Source organism: Oncorhynchus keta, chromosome 1 (assembly GCF_023373465.1).
Source record: "Oncorhynchus keta strain PuntledgeMale-10-30-2019 chromosome 1, Oket_V2, whole genome shotgun sequence".
Lineage (NCBI taxonomy): Eukaryota > Metazoa > Chordata > Actinopteri > Salmoniformes > Salmonidae > Oncorhynchus > Oncorhynchus keta.
In genome coordinates, this window is record NC_068421.1 from 43,248,619 (window position 1) to 43,270,409 (window position 21,791).

At 43.5% G+C, this 21,791-nt stretch overlaps 1 protein-coding gene across 2 annotated transcripts; it reads left to right on the top strand.

Annotated features, from left to right (window-relative positions):
* Positions 1–8,334: 8,334 nt before the first annotated feature.
* On the top strand, positions 8,335–12,900 carry LOC118395339 (prolactin-releasing peptide receptor-like). 2 transcript variants are annotated; one of them, XM_052525550.1, is made up of 3 exons: positions 8,335–8,445; positions 10,518–11,359; positions 11,616–12,900. In XM_052525550.1, the coding sequence occupies exons 2-3, from the start codon at positions 10,535–10,537 to the stop codon at positions 11,940–11,942; spliced, it is 1,152 nt and encodes a 383-aa protein (XP_052381510.1). In that variant the 5' UTR covers positions 8,335–8,445; positions 10,518–10,534; the 3' UTR covers positions 11,943–12,900. The 2 variants fall into 2 exon arrangements, with proteins under 2 accessions (XP_052381510.1, XP_052381506.1); XM_052525546.1 differs by lacking the exon at positions 8,335–8,445 and adding an exon at positions 9,837–10,308.
* The last annotated feature ends 8,891 nt before the right edge of the window (positions 12,901–21,791 follow it).

Genomic DNA, 21,791 nt, shown 5'->3' on the forward strand with positions numbered 1-21,791 from the left:
TGCTCTTCTCGTTGGTCTTTGTGTCGCTCTTGTTAAGGTGTGAATCATGAAAGGAGCTTGTGGGACCTTGTTCTCGCCTGTTGTGTTCTGTTGTTATGTTGCCTTCCGTTGTTGTGTTGTGTACCTTTCGTACACCTTCTGCGGTCTGACCCTCTCTGCCCTGCCTGCCCTGCAGTTGACGCTGTCACGGTCAGCACACACACACACACACACAAACACACTCACTCACACAGGCACGCACACACATACTACCACACACATGTAAACACATGATGTAGCCACACAGAGCACACACAACAAACACCAACAGAATAATGTAAGCCTCAGAGTGACTACACAAACACATGTCACTTGGACTGCATCATTTGAATTGTCACCAAAACCACACAAACACGATGGCCACTTGCACGTTGGAGAAGTGTGCTCTTCACGGATGAATCCCAGTTTCAACTGCACCGGGCAGATGGCGTGTATGGCCACATGTGGGCGAGCATTTTGCTGATGTCAATGTTGTGAACAGAGTGCTCCATGGTAGCGGTGGGCAAACAATGAACACAATTGCATTTTATCGATGGCAATTTGAATGCACTGTGATTCCGTGACGAGATGCCCATTGTCGTGCCATTCATCTACCACCATCACCTCATGTTTCAGTAAGCAAATTCTTGGAACCTAAAAATGTCCTAGTTCTTCCATGGCCCGCATACTCACCAGACATGTCACCCAATTGAGCAAGTGTGAGATGCTCTGGATCGCCGTGTACGACAGCGTGTTCCAGTTCCCGTGAATATCCAACAACTTCGCACAGCCATTGAAGAGGAGTGGGACAACATTCCACAGGCTACAATCAACAGCCTGATCAACTCTACGCAAAGGAGATGTGTCGCGCTGCATGATGCAAATAATGGAAACACCAGATACAGACCAGTTTGCTGATCCACACCCTTACCTGTTTGTTTTATGTATCTGTGTCCAACAACTGCATATCTGTATTCCCAGTCATGTGAAATCCATTGATCAGGGCCTAATGCATTTATTACAATTGGCTGATTTTCCTTATATGAACTGTAACTCTGTAAAATCTTTGAAAATTGTTCCATGTTGTTTTATCCGTGACAGATTCTTTACACCATTTCCTGGATGTTCTGTGACTCTATTTCGGAAGATAACTTCGGGGTCATTATTTGCAAACAGTTGTGACATCACACACCTTCACACTTCCCTTTTTTGAAAATGTGCCAGTCAAAAGAAGTGTAGTTAAAAGAGGGAAATGACTGCGGAGAGAGTGTGGTTTGGATAATGGATGACAAGTTTCAGATAATCTATTTAAATACAGGTACGTGTTATATATATATTGACATAGAACTAAAACTTAGATTTAACTGAGATGGTAAATGCCAGTGTACCTGAAATCGGGCCTGGCTCTATGATGAGGCAAAAGGGGGAATTGGTGACTGGCTACAGCTGCAAAAGAAGAACCCTACATACACTGGCCATTCTTCAACATCTCGGACATCTCGGCGTACAAGGCGTTTGTCATCTTGTTGGTGTTTAACCCAGATTGGAACAGAGGGAAGCTCCAGAGGAGACGGCTCTTTCTCTAGGAGCTGGGCAAGGCATTGGTAAGACCTCAACTCCAGAGGAGGCAACATATCCCAAGAACCCCAGGATGCTGGTGTCCCATCCACCCGAACCACAGAACCAACAACTCCAATACCAGAAGTAAGTGTGAGTGATGTTGTTGCATGTGTGTGTCTGACTCTCCTACCTTGGCCTGCTGTAACTATATGTGAGTGAGATGTTAGTAAAATTCCGTGAATGAAGTGTTTTCGTCATTCTAGTTTGAAGTAACAAGAAGAAGCGCTGCGATTGTGTGTGGACCCAAGAAGGACGACACAGTACACATGCATCAAGTGGAAGAAATACATTTGCAACATACACACAGTAAAACTCTGTCCCTCATGTGGTGTGTAGACCGGCCTTATTTGTGTTCAATGGGGCTCATTTATCATTTCCATAAAATGCTGTATGTAAAAATGTGTCCTTTCAATTTGTTCAGTTCAAAGCAATAAATATCAATAGTGATGAAAATATTGTTTCATTTGTATTTGTTGAAGATAAACATGATTTATTCCACCCATTTTTTGATTATAAACATTTGATATAAAAAAAATAAGTCAACATGTAGTATTATTAATGATATCACCCATTTACACACAATACGGGATGAAGTGAAAACATGATTTTAGGAATGTTTGCAGAGGGGATGCCAGAAATATTTAACCACCGAATTACAAGTCCAAGACAAGCGCTTTTATTGATAAATGTGATCTAGCAGAGGTAAATGGCAAATATTAACCATGTATGCTATCTAAATCGCTTGTAATTTATATAAGTCAACATGTAAGTATTATTAATGATATCACCCATTTACACACAATACACCATAAGGATGAGGTTAAAACATGTTTTTAGGAATGTTTGCAAATCATCACTTTAATATTCTTTTCTGAATTCTTCAAGCTCTGTCAAATTCGTTTGACCATCGCTAGACAACAATTTTCAGGTCTTGCCATACATTTTCAAGTAGATTGAAGTCAAAACTGTCACTCGGCCACATTGACGGTCTTCTTGGTAAGCAACTCTAGTGTAGATTTGGCCTTGTGTTTTTAGGTTATTGTCCTGCTAAAAGGTGAATTCATATCCCAGTGTCTGGTGGGAAGCGGACTGTACCAGGTTTTCGTCTTAAGATTTTCCCTTAGCTCCTTTCCGTTTCTTTTTTGTCTGTGTTCGTTTCAGCTGAGCTATCATGTCAACACATTCAGAGATTGATCAGCTTCCATACTAATTTGCATGGACTACCTAAATAACACGGAGTAGTTTAAATCTTACTTTTCTAACAGAAGCTGCTTCTGAAAGTAAATTCAGAGTGAGGTTGGGTTTATGTAGGCTCCATTGACATCTGATTTGCCCAAAGGACACCATCATTCCAATGGGAAGGTATACTATCATTAAACCATGGTTGATTGGATATTTGGAAGTTTAGAAGTAGTTACCGTAAACCCAATATAGGATGTCAAATTCATGATATCTATAATAAACTTGTACCTTTGGATATTGTCATTTATATGTTATTCAGTATGTACACTGAGTATACAAAACTTTAAGAACACCTGCTTTTTCCATGTCATAGACTGACCAGCTGAAAGCCATGATCCCTTATGTCACTTGTTAAATCCACATCAATCGGTGTAGATGAAGGGGAGGAGACAGGTTAAAGAAGGATTTGAGACATGGATTGTGTGTGCCATCATTCAGAGGGTGAATGGGCAAGACCAAAGTTAAGTGCCTTTGAACTTTAAGTATAACACAATAGATCTGGCAAGTGAAAGGCCATAATGTATTATTCCATCGCAGATGCAATTTAGATTTTGGCCACTAGATGGCAGCAGTGTAGGTGTAAAGTTTTAGACTGATCCAGTTAAACATTTTGTATCAAGACTTCCCAAATGTGCCTAATTTGGAATGATAGTGTACAATGCACTGCTGAAACACCTGGGTTGTATAAGAATAAACAGTAGCAAGAAAAAGTATGTGAACCCTTGGATTCAATAACTGTTGAGCCACTTTTTGCAGCAATAACCTCAACCAAACGTTTTCTGTAGTTGCGGATCACACCTGCAAAACGATCGGGAGGAATTTTGGACCATTCCTCTTTACAAAACTGTTTCAGTTCAGCAATATTCTTGGGATGTCTGGGGTGAACTGCTCTCGATTCCTGCCACAGCATCTCAAGTCGGTTAGGACTGACTGGGCCACTCCAGAAGGCATATTTTCTTCTTTTGAAGTCATTCTGTTGTTGATTTACTTCTGTGTTTTGGGTCGTTGTCCTGTTGCACCACCCAACTTCTATTGAGCTTCAATTGGTGGACAGATCGCCTAACATTCTCCTGAAAAATGTTTTCATAAACTTGAATTCATTTTTCTGGCAACGATAGCAAGCTGTCCAGGCCCAAGGCAGCCCTAAACCATGATGCTCCCTCCACCATACTTTACAGTCGGGATGAGGTTTTGATTCTCCACACATAGTGTTGTGTGCTCCTTCCAAATAACTCAACTGTAGTTTCATCTGTGCACAGAACATTTTGCCAGTAGCGCTGTGGAACATCCAGGTGATCTTTTGCAAACATCAGACGTGGAGCAATGTTTTTTTTGGACAGCAGTTGTTTCATCCGTGGTGTCCTCCCATGAACACCATTCTTGTTTAGTGTTTTACGTATTGTAGACTTGTCAACAGAGATGTTAGCAGGTTCCAGAGATTTATGTAAGTCTTTAGCTGACACTGGGATTCTTCTTAACCTCATTCAGCATTCTGCGCTGTGCTCTTGCGGTCATCTTTGCAGGACAGCCACTCCTAGGGAGAGTAGCAACAGTGCTGAACTTTCTCCATTTATAGACAATTTGTCTTACCATGGACTGATGAACATCAAGGCTTTTAGAGATACTTTTGTAACCCTTTCCAGCTTTATGCAAGTCAACTATTCTTAAAATTCTGCGATCTCTTTTGTTTGAGGCATGGTTCACATTAAACTCAAATTTTGTGAGTTTTTTTATAGGGCAAGGCAGCTCTAACCAACCTTGTCTCCTTGATTGGACTCCAGGTTAGCTGACTCCTGACTCCAATTAGCTTTTGGAGAAGTCATTAGCCTAGGGGTTCACATACTTTTTTCCAAACTACACTGTGAATGTTTAAATGATGAAAAATACAATAATTTGTGTATCATTAGTTTAAAGCACACTGTTTGTCTACTGTTGTGACTTAGATGAAGAACAGATCAAATTTGATGACCAATTTATTCAGAAATCCAGGTAATTCCAAAGGGCTCTTATACTTTTTCTTGCCACTGATCATCTGAATTTTATTGAATGGTGTTAAAGGGAAAACTCCACCCAGAAGTTATCTTTTGGTACTACTTGCCCCAAAATATTTTGCTTGTCAGCAATCAAGTCTTCAAGACATGTCACTTTCAAAATACAGAAATCGTCGTATGATCGTATGACACTGCGTTTTGCATCGTACAATGGAAAATGCATCATGCGGGTCTTTTATGTACTTTGAAAGTGACAAGAAAACATTTTGGGACTATGTCAACCAGTGGTGGAAAAAATGCCCAATACTTGAGTAAAAGTAAAGAACACCTTAATAGAAAATGGCTCAAGTTAAAGTGAAAGTCACTCAGTAAAATACTACTACAGTGAAAGTATTTGGTTGTAAATATACTTAAGTATCAAAAGTAAATGTAATTTCTAAAATACTTAAGTATATCCAAAGTATAATTAATTTTTTTTTTTTTTTTTAAATGTACTGATAGCCAGGGGCACACTTCAACACTCTAGGCATGTGTTTAGTGAGTCAGACCAGGGATCCACTCTTGATAAGTGTGTGAATTAGACCATTTCGCTATCCTGCCCTGCGAAGCACTCAAAATGTAATGAGTACTTTTGTGTGTCAGGAAAAATGTACAGAGTAAAAGTACATTATTTTCTTTTAAAATGTAGTGAAGTAAAAGTTGTCAAATATAAATAGCAAAGTACAGGTACCCCAAAACTTGAGTAGTACTTTCAAGTATAATTACACCACTGATGTCAACAATGGACCCCGGAAACAAATACCAAAATATAGTTTAGGTAGATGAACAAAAACTCAGGAGTGAAGACTAGATTTCAATGTAAACCTTAACGAGTTGCTTGAACGCACCTCCTTAGCAACTCAACAAGCACCAGCTGCTAACCATTGCCAATCAGCCTCCTATTGTTTACAACACTTACCTAGTTGCCCTGAACTTTGCTCCTAAAAACAAGCTCCAGCTGCCACTAACTGCTAATCAGCACACACACCCGTTCTTAATCACCATCACCAGCCTATTTAAACCCAATCAAAGAGGCATCCCTCCTTCTCCCATGTCATTCTCCTTTTACATAGGTTCCTTCAAGGATCTGCTGGGGGAGGCACAGCAGCAGCCTGACCACAGCAGCCTGACGGTGATGTCTACCTGAGACTCCAAGCAGCAGGGGTATCAAACACATTCCATGGAGGACTGAGTGTATGCTGATTTTTGTTATTTCCTTTCAATTTGTGGCCAATTAGGACCTAGACACCCAGGTGGGGGGAGTTCCTAACTAATCAGTGACCTTAACTGATCAATCAAGTACAATGGATGAGCGAAAACCCGCAGACACTCGGCGCTCCATGGAATGAGTTTGACACATATGCCCTATAGAGGCAACTCCCCTGGATCCTTCATCTGCAGCCCTTTGGCTTCATCTGGTCCATTCATATTCTCAATATTTCCTCAATAAATATGCTAAACCCATTCCAATTTCTGGTCCTTACACTTCTGAATACACTTTAAGCTGATCAATTAAATTGACACATTGTAGGTTTGCAAAATTCTGGGAATGTTCAATAAATTCTCCGGTTTTCCATAAATCCTTGTTGGACGATTCTGGATTTCCTGTTTATTGCCTTCTGATTCTGGGAATCATCTAACCAGGATTTCTGAAAAACCAGAGAATTGAATTGAAAGTTGCTGGAATTTTGCAACCCTAATGCAATGTAAGCGGATGAATTTTGAGCAGAGAGACTAGCGATACTGTATCAGCTGACATTTAGAAAAGGTGATCTTGTACAATGGCGCATGGGGCATAAATGACACACAGCACCTTGCTATTTTTTATTTTTTATTTTTTTGTTAAAGTAGCTAACTGCTTTACAATACCCTATTTCTGACGATTTGTCCTATGCGTGGGCTGTGTAAGGACAATGAAACTGTAAGACTGACATCCTTCTCAACATGCTCACAACCTGCCATCGGATACAAAACACTTCAAGAATTGTGCATTTCAAGTTGTAGTTAAGTACAGTTTAGAAAATCATAACGCAATCTACTATTCTCACCAAACAGGACTTCAAAATATAACATTTTTGAAATGTGCATCTTTTGTTTTTTTGCCTTTGGATTAAATGGTACATGGTGAGCCTATCCTCATCGGATGTATTGGTGACTAAACCAAATGTTCTCATGGTATTTCACGGAAAACGTCGATTCTGCATGAATGACTGAGGGGTGAACCATGTGTGAAACCCTGAAGCAGAGTCAAAGGTTCTGAACATAAAGACAGGGACCATCTACAAGTGTTATAAGTTTGACGTTTTGTACTTTAGAAAATATACCACCTACGCTTGAAAAATGTGCCAAAGTGATTGAAAGAAACTGGCATCCTATCTATAGGGCTAATTTCGGAACACTAACAATATGCCTTTACCTCTGAATATATGAATATGTGCAAACTCACAATCCTGTTCCAATTGGTTGCCTTAAGGATCTCACACGTCGCACCAAATGTGGATCTAGCATCCGTCTACCGGTCATTCAGGCTGTGTTTCCAGGGACCACTCTGAAACGTCTGCTGGAAATGTTCATGCGATTCTACATGTAAAATTGGTGCCCACTCAGTTCAAAAATAACACTCAGGGGTGCTAAGTACTCTCGGACAACGAACGCTCTTGGTGTGTCTGAGCCCTTACGCTGAAATCCTCCCAAAAAAATGACTCTGAGTGTGTGTCACAGGACGCTGCTGAGGGGAGGACGGCTCATAATAATGGCCCGGGAAACAGAGCAAATGGAATGGCTTTAAACCACCTGGAAACCACCTGGAAACCACCTGGAAACAATGTGTTCTGATGTAATTGATACCGTTCCGTTGATTTTACTCCGGTCCTTACCAAGAGCCCGTCCTCCCCAATTAAGGTGCCACCAACCTCCTGTGATGTATGCGTGTGCATGCGTGCGTGCATGTGCGCTTGAGGCAGGAAGGGATGGAGGGATAGCCGACATTTAATTGCAGGTTGTCCATCTGTTGTTAGCACATCATTTGATGCAGGTTTGGATTTTGTACCTGACTGCATAAGGGAGAGAACTATATGCGTTGCATTGTGCACTTATGGAAGGAGGTTAGCAACGCGTTTTGGGAGGGAAATAATTTGGAAATTCATGCAGTGTGTGGGATTGACATCTCTGGAGTGTGTGAGGGAGAGAGGGAGAAAAAGAGGGAGGGGGGGAAGAGGGTGAAGGAAGGATAAGTGTTGGGACACCACACAGTCTCTCTTTTCAATCACCTGCCTATATATATGTGCTGTGAAGGATATAGCGTCTGTGGCAGCCTGCTACCCCTCATTCCCAGACTTTCTGCTGGAGCACAACCACTGGTTGGGCTCAGAGAGAGAGAGAGAGAGAGAGAGAGAGAGAGAGGGGGCAATGCTCACATCACAGGGAGAGGGGGAAGAGAAGAGGAAGAGGAGAGAGACACAGTCACAGAAGTGAAGCGACGTGACAGAGAGGAGAGACGCGTACTGCCTCTGAGGAAAAGCAAGGCACTGTACAAGTAGGCTTCTCTCTCTTATCTTACACACAATGCACACAAATGATGCGTACAAAAGAAACGCACAATACACATAATTACAGCTTAAATCAATGTTGCTTGTTTTATTGTGGAATACGGAAAATGTGAACACTTGATATTCTATTTTGAAAGGTTCAACTTAGCCCCCCCCCAAAATAGTACTAAAACTACAGTATGTACAGCTAGCTGGTTTGACGAGTTGGATGATTTCATGAAATTGTTAACGGTTCAAATGCTACCAAATATTATCATTTGTAATGATATGTCATTTGTTTAATCACAGATTTTTTTTAAATTAAAAGGAATGTGTAAAAATGTTGTGTATTATTAATTTTGCATTAGCCAGTCTTTTCGTGTGCGTTTTTGTCGCCAGCCGGATCCACCAGTGTGCTCGATCAGATGGCAGGGCAACAGATTAAACGTGTTTCAGGAGCAATTTGACTGTTACCTCTGTTTGCCATAGATTTTTAGGCTCACTTCAAAGTAAACAGGGAACCTGGTCATTTCCCTGTTGAAATAACCATCCAAAACTAGCCTGCAAATACCACCCAGAGTACAGGACTGTCTTTCATCTCAGTGTCTCGCTCTGCATGGACGAGTACATCTACATATGCAGCCTATAAAGACCTGAAGACTCACTCAAAATGTACTGTAGGCACTGGACATTACGGCATGAAGATACCATTCACCAACGCGTTGCATTATCTACTGTTGTTTGTTATGTCACAGCGCAATGATTTAAGCTACATATTCAATCCCTCCTCCTTCCTCGCCACCTGTTGATCTACCATGTTCAGAGCGACAGGGGGACTCTCTTTTTAAAATCTGTATATCAATCTACCCACCTCTGTATCTCTTGCCTAAAGCATATTTGATTATGGGCAATAATACTAGAATTCTTCAAACAGTAGGCTATGATTGGGGGGTCACTAATAATCTCCTTTTCCTAATCGAAGAAATCATGATAGTCTCCCACATTAACTAGAAGAAGAGGGTAAAAAAAAAAACATTTAAATCAATAAAGCCATCTGATTAATCCCACAGTATGCGTCAGTGCAGACGTGACACGGATGAGCTGTAAAGAGCTCCTCCGTTTTGCAATCAGAGGGTTTTCAGCTCTCGTCGAGGATCAGAAATAAGTGGCTGGGAGAACTCTATCAAGTGCATTGCAACAGCATTAAAGGGGAGACCAAGTGAGTAAAGTGAGTGCAGGCAGTAAAGTGGGCGGTCACAGTATTAAAGAGACCGGACAGGGAAAATCATGACGTTTACACAGATGCCCACATTCCGCCTCCCCAAAAAAGTGAAACGACATTCAGGTTAGTACATACATAGAGGATAAGGAAGAGAGATGCCCAACTAGGTGGAAAATCTGTCTCTCACCAGCAGGTGGCGCTTTTTCGTTGTTTCGCCCACCAAGTGAGGAGTTTCTGTATGGAGGACAATGAGTGTTTCGAATTTGGTCAACAACAAAAAAATGAATGGCTTATTTTGATACGTGAGGTTTATTTGATTGAATGGAAGTTTCGTCATGCTTAAGTTGTTACAAGTGTACTAATATAAGTAGGACACGTGACATCCTGGGCAACTTTGAGAAGAAAAAAAAAACGTTTTATCTGTTGTCTTGAGATGGCTTTGCATATTCATGGCATGAGGCTAGCAGCATAGCATCTCCATTGAATACAGGTGGTTGATGTCAACAACCCTCATTGAGTATTCAAAAAAGGATTACAGTAATGGTATGCATCCACCAATCAAAGAAAGGATAGGCGGGAGCTGGACAGCCCACCGTGCCGCTTTGTGGACAACGTCTCCCATCGTTAGGGGCGGAGAGACATCTATCTTGTCAGTATATCCATAATCTTTGGTACATGTTAAAATAGCAGCTAAATGCAGAAAGGGCTGCTGAGGGTCATGAACAGGTTGAACTCAGAAAATAAGTGAACTTCGATATTGGTTCAAGCCTTTTCTTTGCTATATCATACTGTAAGTGCTGATGCTTCCCCCAGTCTTTCTTAACTGACACAACTTAGTGACTGTCTGTGTTGTCGTAGGGGAGCAGTGTACTGAGATGGATCCCATCCTGGAGGTCCTGAGTGGGGCCAACACTACTGGAGGCCCCTCCTTAAACCACAGCAACAACCCCCTTGACATGTTCTCTGGCATGCAGCTGCTGCTGCGCTTCAAGCCCCTCTTCCTGCCCCTCTACTGCCTCCTGGTGGCTGTGGCCGGCATAGGCAACTCCATCCTGCTGGCCTGTATCCTGGCCGATAAGAAGCTCCACAACGCCACCAACTTCTTCATCGGTAACCTGGCGGCCGGCGACCTGCTGATGTGTCTGACCTGTGTCCCTCTGACCGCCTCGTACGCCTTCGACAGCCGCGGCTGGGCCTTCGGACGCCCTCTCTGCCACCTGGTGCCGCTGCTGCAGGCCGCCACCGTCTTCGCCTCGGTGCTGTCCCTCACGGCCATCGCTGTGGACCGCTACGTGGTGGTGGCCCACCCAGTGAGGAGGAGGATCTCTATCGGGGGCTGCGGCGCGGTGGCTCTGGGGGTGTGGGGGTTGTCTCTGGCCCTGGCTGCCCCTCCCTCCCTCCACACCCGCTACCTGGACCTGAGGCCCCGTGGGGTGGAGCTGGTGGTGTGTGAGGAGTTCTGGCCGAGCTCTGGCCAGCTCAGGCTGCTCTACTCCTGCTGTATCCTGGTAGCCTCCTACATGATCCCTCTGCTGTCAGTCAGCGTGTCCTACTGTGCCATCACAGTGCACCTGAGACGCCACACGCTGCCCGGAGAGCCCTCACACTGCCAGCAGCGCTGGAGCCAGAGGAGGAGGAAAACCTTCTCTCTCCTGGTGGCCTCTGTGCTTGCCTTTGCCCTCTGCTGGCTGCCCCTGCAGGTGAGCACACACGCATGCACCGATGCGCACACACACACACAGGCACGATGCACTTTCCTGATAGCCCATCAACTTTCCTGTCATTTTTATATAATTGAGTTGATGTCTTTGAGAAAATATGCTGAAAAAGCATTTTAGGGGCATCACCTTGGCTGTATACAATCCTAATGTAATCCCAATGTAATCCCAATGTAATCCACTGTAATCCTAATATATGTGACCCCTGAGCATGTGTATTCCTCCTCCCTCCCTACAGGTGCTGAACCTGCTGCTGGACCTGGACCCAGACTACCACATCGTGGACAAGCGCTATGTCAACGTGCTGCAGGTGTGCTGCCACCTGGTGGCCATGAGCTCCGCCTGCTACAACCCCTTCATCTACGCCTCCCTGCACAGCAAGATATGGCTGCACCTCAAGGGCTACCTGTGCCCTTGCCGCCGCCAGGGGCCTCCAGGGGGCCAGCTCCTCTCCCGCTGCACCTCCCGGAACCCGGCCACCTGCCTCAGCCTGCTCTCTGAGGTCCCCGCCCCCAGCAAGGAGACCCCGGGGGCCGCCGGTCGAGAGTCCGACAGCACCCTCTGAGAACATCAGGAACCACAGCATGGTTTATAGATAGGGTTCAAAGGTCATATGCCATAGCAGCAGCCATTACATATATCTCATACACGCAGTTAGAGACGACGTAGGAGCAGGGAGGAAGGGGAGAATGAGGAGACGCAGAGAGACCGTGGGACAGAGGGGGGGGGTCAGGCTACTCTGGAGATCGTCACTTTCACCTTGGGTGTCACTACAGCAGCCCAGGACGATGAGCAGGGTCCCGCATCTTCTGTGAGGCAGAGCGTGTAAACACTGTTGGGACCTTGGGCCGGGATGCAGGTCTGGAAAGCGGCAGAGGGGGGTGATGACCCTGCTCTGTACTCCTCACTCTCCAAATGGATTACACACACAGGAAACAGAGGAGGGCAACAGGGCACAAACAGTCCGCAAAGATAGCTCACCCTTTTCTGTTGTTCCCTCGTTCTGCTGTGCCTTCGCCTGATTTTGACATGGTTTGTACTTTCTCTCCCTCGTCTTACTCTCTCTCTCGATCCCTTTTCCCGATTCATTTCAATGCATGTAGCTTTACTTTTTATTTTGATTCCTCTCTCTCTCTCCGTCTTGTCTTTCTCTCTGCCTGGGCCATATGGAGCGATTCCCCAGCCCAGTGCTAGTTAAGTGTGTTGGAGTATCTTTGAACAGGTGTTGTTCCCTGCAGGATTTCCCTGCAGTCTCAAACCCAATCAGCTCCCCGGAACTCAATTAATCCGAAGCAAAGCGCTATCTGTGCAGTCACCCACAGTGATATTATGGCTGCCATGTTGACTGACAGCCCAGGAACAGCACCCGGTCTGCCAAATGTACCTCACATTTGGATTTGTTTATTATCTGTTGCTGAGTAGCGCATCTAGAACACAACATACACTTTTTAACCCATTGTTATGCCACTTGCTGAACCCAGAGACACTGTCTTTGAGCCTAATAAAATGGATTCATTCCCAGAGGCCCTTTCTGTTGGTGTCTGTGAATTGCTGTTATGTTCTGTTAAAAACTTGAGTTGTTTTCAAAGTGAATTTCTCCCCCCCCCCCCAAAAAAAACTGATGTTGCACAAAACTCCTGCCATCTGATTTCCCAGTGTGTCTCAACCCCAAATCATAACCCTGTTGTCATCTTTTGACAACACAATTTATAGCGATGGTTACACTGAGTGAAAGCGAGCTTTCTAGCCGTGGTTTCAGTGGCTGCAACGGAGGAGGACGGGTGCGTTTCTAACAGGGATGGGCAGCGCTGTCCATGTCTGTCTAGTTCGCTGGGGTTCATGTAGCTGACATTCACAAGGCCTCTGAGCAAGCTGTCACTGACTCACTCTAGCACACCACCCACGGTGTCAAAGTCCAACAAGAACACTGGGTTTGAATGGCTTTAATTGTGATCTGTATGGATGTTTGTGTACGACCAGATATCATCAATCTGACTTCAAAACAGACTACCGCTGCTGAGTGTGAGCAAAATGTTGTTTTTTCAATCTTCATAATCAAATATAATGGAAAAGGCACAGGGGATTTGAATGAACCTCCTTTAAACAAATAGATGATGTAGGTTTTGAGTAATACACCGTGTCACACATACTGTACACACATCAGAAACAATTACTCGCAGCGAATGCATGCCTGTAGTTTCACACATCCCTGTTTCTGTTCCTTCTCTGTAGAGGCACCTGTTCTACCCTGCCTTATTGTTGGCATCACCTTGGCTTCCTGTATGAGGTTCAGAGGCATCATGCACATAGGGGGGGGGCACAAGGGAATACTTTTTTTTTTGTTGCAGATGTTAAATGAATTACCGAACAAAATGGTTAACCCCACATTTTCTCATAATTATTTATAAAAAGATCAGTCAGCTGTATTTTGCAGAGAGGGCACAATGACTGGACCAGGAAAACAGTACACCCCCCCTCCCCCATTCTACCGAGTAAAATGGTTCCTTCCGGGGTTAAATCAAATCAAATTATATTAGTCACATGCGCCGAATACAACAGTGAAATGTTTACTTACGAGCCCCTAACCAACAATGCAGTTAAAAAAAGAGTAAGAACAAGAAATAAAAGTAACACGTAATTAAAGAGCAGCACTAAAATAACATTAGTGAGACTATACACAGGCGGGAACCGGTACACCACAGAGTAAAGATTGGCTCGGCAGGACGCTAAATACTGTACTCTAGTGCAGTGGTATTCAACTCTGACCCTACGAGGTCCGGACAATGCTGGTTTTCTTTTCTACCTGATAATTAATTGCACCCACCTGGTGTCCCAGGTCTACATCAGTCCCTGATTAGAGGGGGACTATTTTTAAAAAAAAAAATACAATTGAACTGCCTTCAAAGTCCAGAGTTGAGGGCTCTAGTGCATGCAGACAGTATCGTCAGTAGGAGGAGAGAGTGTCGAGTGACAGACACGGCAGTTGATTTGATGTTAGTGAAGGCCAGGACTTGCAGGAGTTATGTTTGTAAATGAATTTGATCAAGCCATGTAGACTATTGATTCCTTCTTGATAAATATATAAAGCAAAAATGTTGCATTGTTTCTCTGTATTACTAGCCACCTAGCAATTTTTGCCAGCTAGCTATGGTCCCAATCTCCCAACCTCATAACCAGCTACCAAGCTATTTGAGGCTATCAATCAAGTTGGAGTAGCTTGTCTAACCATCTTAGCTGGCATGCCTGCTGGCAAGGTTGTTTGACTTAAAGAAAAGCAAGCAAATGCTAAAATGTACTGAACATTCACATTCCTCTTTTACCCAGATTTTGTTTTTGCAGAGATGCAGGAGAAGCATATTTAGTTTCTTAAATAAACATTTTTTAAACACAGGTCAGGAACATACTTAGTTTAAATGTGATCTGACAATTTATGATAATATCAGATTATTTGTGTATTAATTATGATGCCATGATATGTGCCTGTATTGATGATGTTATGTTATGATCCCATGTAACGTGTTGTAGTGTGGATGTAATATCCTAGGCATGTTAGTGCGGTATATTGAGGTGTGGGATTTACAACAGTCAAAATGACACCCTCATTGAAATGACAATTGAACAGGTAAAGAGGTATGCTGACTATGCAGAAAAAAATATATATATATTTTTAGTAGGAATTAGGTATAATGATTATGGCTCAAGATTGCAGGATGAAGCTGTTTCGGGTGTTTAAAAAAAAAAATGCAAAAAGCTCCAACTTACCATCCCCTCCATCCTCCGAAAATAATGTCTGCATGACGCACGCCCCCGATCCTGTTCGTTTGCTAATTAAAAAGACTGTGAAATCATACATGTGGGAAGAAAAAACAATTACTCTGTTCTTTTTTTTTTGTTGTCTATTTCATTCGTCAGGTTTTCACATACACACAGACAAAACAATGAAATATACACATGCACACCCACCAATAGCAACGTGATGTAGCTATTTAGACCAGTAGCAGTGACAAGTGCCACAGGAAGTGGCCCTTAACAAAGGGCAGAGGTGTGAGATGGGCCAGTGATGCCATGGTGCTAAATGTGTGTGCATGCTAATTTGTTTAATTTATCCTATCTGGCAGCCATTACAGTAATGGGATTAGAAAGCCTGGATATAGCCTGTCTTTCCCAGGACCAGCAGGGCTCAACACACAACAGCAGCAGTTGCAGCTTATGGAGATAAGTGTATAGTCTACGGATGAACCCTAGGGACAGAGCTCTCTCTCGCTGGCGCCAGCTCCCCAGATAAGTCCCTTCTCCCTGTGTGTGTGCGTGCATGTGTGGCATGTAGGGAGGGACTGAGTCACGTGACCTTTACAACACGGACATGCATTGCAATTAGGGCCATTGAATCAAGTTAACCGCAGGATTTGCTGTGATTAATCGCACATTCGAAATGGTCTCGATTTGAGCTGTAATTTAATAAAAGCATTTTATAGAAAGAGAAGTACAAGAATATTAGGCGAGTGGCCAATCCTCAAAATGAGCTTTGGTTTTTGAGATACCTCTAACCAACGGACAACCAAACACATTTTAATGCAAAAGTGGTTAAATTAAATTAATAGATATTTTGATGTCCACCTTAACTCAATGTGCAGAATATTGCCTGGTTGAAGAGGGGTTGGCTACATAAACTCATGACCCAATTTAAAAAGCGCTGATATTGCTAAAAATAGTAGTCAGTGGTCTTCCCTTCAAACACAAACAAACAGCATTGCGAAATCTTAATTAATCTTGGAAATATACCTGTAAACACAGAAATATCTGATAATATAATAATAATAAATAAATAATAAATAAATAAATAATCTGGCTCCCCAATGGTGGAACAAACTCCCTCACGACGCCAGGACAGCGGAGTCAATCACCACCTTCCGGAGACACCTGAAACCCCACCTCTTTAAGGAATACCTAGGATAGGATAAAGTAATCCTTCTCACCCCCCTTAAAAGATTTAGATGCACTATTGTAAAGTGGCTGTTCCACTGGATGTCATAAGGTGAATGCACCAATTTGTAAGTCGCTCTGGATAAGAGCGTCTGCTAAATGACTTAAATGTAAATGTAAATATTTATAGGTGGAAACATCAACTATGAATATTTATAATTAATGTAAGCTTGTCTTTTTGGTAGCTGAATAATAGACAACTTTCTAAGTCACATTTGCTCTCATTCAGTGCTGTATGGTCCTGCTGACAAAAAAATTGTGCTCTGGGGCAAGTTTTTAATCAAGGATCTCTCTGTTCTTGGCTCCTTTCATCTTTCCCTCGATCCTGACTAGCCTCCCAGTCCCTGCCGCTGAAAACCATCCCCGCAGCATGATGCTGCCACCACCATGCTTCACCGTTGGGATGGTGCCAGGTTTTCTCCAGACTTGATGCTTGGTAAGATGGCACTGACAGACATGCCAGCTCTGTTTCTAGCTCCTAAGCAACTTTGCAGTATTTCATTTTTTTGAGTGTTACTTCTTAAATTATAGCCCAGAATGTTTTTTGTGTTATTACATAAAATAACTTTGGATATCAAAGAGGCAGTAACTCACCAGTATTACAACTAGGAATACGACTTTCCGAATTCGATCCTTTGTTCGTACCCTGCAGGGAAATTTAATCACAGAGGCTGCTCCAGTACGCCGCCAGCGGAGAAGAGTTATTCGGAGTTGGTCAAGGTAGGAAACAAAACCTCCACTTCACTGATCCTCAACACAGGAGCCCCACAAGGGTGCGTACTTAGTCCCCTCCTATACTCTCTATTCACCTGTGACTGCATGACCACGCATGCCTCCAACTAGGCCTGATTACCAACAATGACCAGACAGCCTACAGGGAGGAGGTGAGGGCCCTGGGAGTGTGTTGCCAGGAAAATAACCTCTCACCCAACGTCAACAAAACTAAGGAGCTGATTGTGGATTTCATGAAACAGCAGAGGGAGCACGCCCCTATCCACATCGACAGGACTGCAGTGGAGAAAGTGGAAAGCTTCAAGTTCCTTGGCGTACACATCACTGACGATCTGAAATAGTCCACCCACACAGACAGTGTGGTGAAGGCGACGCAACAGTGCAGCTTCAACCTCAGGAGGCTGAAGAAATTTGGCTTGGCCCCTAAGACCCTCAGAGACTTTTACAGATGCTCAATTGAGAGCATCCTGTCGGGCTGTATTACCACCTGGCATGGCAATTGCACCGCCCGCAACCACTGGGATCTCCAGAGGGTGGTACAGTCTGCCCAACGCACCCCCGGGGGGAACACTGTACCCTCCAGGACACCTAGAGCACCCAATGTCACAGGAAGGCCAAAACGATCATCAATTACATCAACCACCTGAGCCACGGCCTGTTCACCCCACTATCATCAAGAAAGCAAGGTCAGTACAGGTGCATCTAAGCTGGGACCGAGAGACTGAAAAACAGTTTCTATCTCAAGGCCATCAGACTGTTAAATAGCCATCACTAGCCGGCTACCGCCCGGCTACTCATCCCTGCACCTTAGTGGCCTCTTTCCTATATACATAGACATGAAATCACTGGTCACTTTAATAACCGACCACTAGTTACTTTAATGATGTTTACATGCTGTAATCCATTACACTCCAATCCTGCTCACGGCTGGGTTTCCCGTCGCAATCCGTGGCAGTTGCAAGTCCTGCCACATTCGACGAGCATCTGTGCCAGCGCAGTAGGATTCGATCTTAGTCCGGTATTGACGCCTGTTTAATGGCTCATCGGAGGTCGTAGTGGGATTTCTTGTAGCGTCCTTGAAAGCGGCAGCTCTATTCTTTAGCCTGTAACCCATGGCTTCTGGTTGGGATATGAACGTACAGTCACTGTGGGGACGACGTTGTCGATGCACTTAATAGTGAAGCCGGTGATTGATGTGGCAAACTCCTCAATGCCATCGGATGAATCCCGGAACATATTCCAGTCTGTGCTAGCAAAACAGTCCTGTAGCTTAGCATCCGCTTCATCGGACCACTTCCCAATTGGGCGCATCACTGGTACTTCCTGTTTTGAGTTTTTGCTTGTAGAGAGAGCTTTGTGTGTGTTTCGCGGAACATCGGTGTGAACATTTTAGAAGTAATTTCCGATTGAGCCGACATATGCAGTGTTTACCGTGAATGCGGTCTCTGCTACCACAGGAACATTGCCTTTAATTGTCAATCCTGTTACAAAACAGATCTTCAGCGCCACAGATTGAATAGAGCCCTTAAAGTTGAAATCTGTAGAAGGGGAAAGAGCGCCGCTGTCCCCCACCCAGCGCCTTTGTTACTGTTTTTGTTTTGTTGATGAAATTAAAAAGGGGGCATTCAGCATTGCGGTAAAAGGGACACAAGAGTGTTTGATGTTTGAAGTAAACTTCTTTGTTGTTGTAATATCAAAAACAGACATGGCAGTTTCACCAACTACAAATATCATTTTCAATCGGCCTACTTTATTCTCTTCTTTACACCTATACTCCAACTTTTCAATTTCCTCCCGTGTTAAAAACACTTCTAATTTTCACTATAACACACATTGGAACACCAACTGTGAGAGTGGTGTGGCAGGGAATCTGTCAGTTGTTACTAGTATGTTCATTATAGCTGCTCCATACCACATTTAGCAGTAATGGAAGATGTGGCACTGAGAGACAATAGATTCGCTTTTAGCTTGGATCTGAAGTACTTATCTTTTGTGATTTCTGTTTTCTATTTTCTACTCCTCTAAGAGCTTAGTTGTATCTCACACTGGATTCGTGTTGGGTACCATATATCAATGTTTAAGGGAGCTTGTCATTGATAGTACCAACACACACTGCAAGACCATGACGTTCTTTAGTGACAGGGTGAGGGAACGTTTTCCACATTCGTAATTGAAAGCAAATTTCTTGTTGTGCTTTCTTCCTGTAGTGTAGCAATGAGATTTCATTGTTTTTACAAGGGTTGAAAAATTAGTGGAAATGTCCACAAATGTTGCAACCCTAATATTTTACACAGATCTGTGTGAAGTGAATGGGACACTGTGTAGGCTTCAGGGAGAGCTGCGGAGATCCTCAGACGAACATGATCAACCGTGTGTATACAAGTGTGTATGCAAGCCGTAGTTGACATGAGAAGACTTGAGGATACATAAGGGGACGAGTGTCTTCAAAAGTGTCTTCAAGCATACACACGCGCACACACACACACACACACACACACACACACAAAACATGCATATCAGGGAGATAACTGTTTGTTCCACAGAGTGCCTAGCCCTTGATATTGTTTTTCAAACTGCTAATTGGTCAAGTGTTTTCTATACATACAGCCATTTTATGTAGCATGATCATATACAAGCTTCTGCTGCCTTAATCTCTCGTGGACAGATTTAAATGGCGAGAATCTTTCAAGGCTCACGTAGAATTATGTGATTATAAGCAGTAGCTCCTGGTTTTGGGTTTTCATCATTGATTATTTGGACTAATCGCAATTGGGTTGTACGGTCTGCACTAAGTCAAAATTGGCTATGTAGTAATAATTCATGAAAACAAACCTTTCCCTTTTTGGTCATGATAAACACGGGTTAAATTAGCAGAAGGCAGGGGTTTGTCCTATAGTTTCCATTTGCTAGGGAGGAGACTTCACTTCCTCCATTTGCACAAAGGTAATCCAAATCAAATCAAATGTTTGTCACATACACATGGATAGCAGATGTTAATGCGAGTGTGGCGAAATGCTTGTGCTTCTAGTTCCGACAATGCAGTAATAACCAACGAGTAATCTAACCTAACAATACCACAACAACTACCTCATACACACAAGTGTAAGGGGATAAAGAATATATACATAAAGATATGAATGAGTGATCGTACAGAATGGCATGGGCAAGATGCAGTAGATGGTATCGAGTACAGTATATACAGTGGGGAGAACAAGTATTTGATAACCTGCAAAATCGGCAGTGTTTCCTACTTACAAAGCATGTAGAGGTCTGTAATTTTTATCATAGGTACACTTCAACTGTGAGAGACACAATCTAAAACAAAAATCCAGAAAATCACATTGTATGATTTAAGTAATTAATTAGCATTTTATTGCATGACATAAGTATTTGATCACCTACCAACTAGTAAGAATTCCGTCTCTCACAGACCTGTTAGTTTTTCTTTAATAAGTCCTCCTGTTCTCCACTCATTACCTGTATTAACTGCACCTGTTTGAACTTGTTACCTGTATAAAAGACACCTGTCCACACACTCAATCAAACAGACTCCAACCTCTCCACCATGGCCAAGACCAGAGAGCTGTGTAAGGACATCAGGGATACAATTGTAGACCTGCACAAGGCTGGGATGGGCTACAGGACAATAGGCAAGCAGCTTGGTGAGAAGGCAACAACTGTTGGTGCAATTATTAGAAAATAGAAGAAGTTCAAGATGACGGTCAATCACCCTCGGTCTGGGGCTCCATGCAAGATCTCACCTCGTGGGGCATCAATGATCATGAGGAAGGTGAGGGATCAGCCCAGAACTGCACGGCAGGACCTGGTCAATGACCTGAAGAGAGCTGGGACCACAGTCTCAAAGAAAACCATTAGTAACACACTACGCCGTCATGGATTAAAATCCTGCAGTGCACTCAAGGTCCCCCTGCTCAAGCCAGCGCATGTCCAGGCCCGTCTGAAGTTTGCCAATGACCATCTGGATGATCCAGAGGAGGAATGGGAGAAGGTCATGTGGTCTGATGAGACAAAAATAGAGCTTTTTGGTCTAAACTCCACTCGCCGTGTTTGGAGTAAGAAGAAGGATGAGTACAACCCCAAGAACACCATCCCAACCGTGAAGCATGGAGGTGGAAACATCATTCTTTGGGGATGCTTTTCTGCAAAGGGGACAAGACGACTGCACCGTATTGAGGGGAGGATGGATGGGGCCATGTATCACGAGATCTTGGCCAACAACCTCCTTCCCTCAGTAAGAGCATTGAAGATGGGTCGTGGCTGGGTCTTCCAGCATGACAACGACCCGAAACACACAGCCAGGGCAACTAAGGACTGGCTCCGAAAGAAGCATCTCAAGGTCCTGGAGTGGCCTAGCCAGTCTCCAGACCTGAACCCAATAGAAAATCTTTGGAGGGAGCTGAAAGTCCCTATTGCCCAGCGACAGCCCCAAAACCTGAAGGATCTGGAGAAGGTCTGTATGGAGGAGTGGGCCAAAACCCCTGCTGCAGTGTGTGCAAACCTGGTCAAGAACTACAGGAAACGTATGATCTCTAATTGCAAACAAAGGTTTCTGTGCCAAGTTCTGCTTTTCTGATGTATCAAATACTCATGTCATGCAATAAAATGCAAATGAATTACTTAAAATTCATACAATGTGATTTTCTGGATTTTTGTTTTAGATTCCGTCTCTCACAGTTGA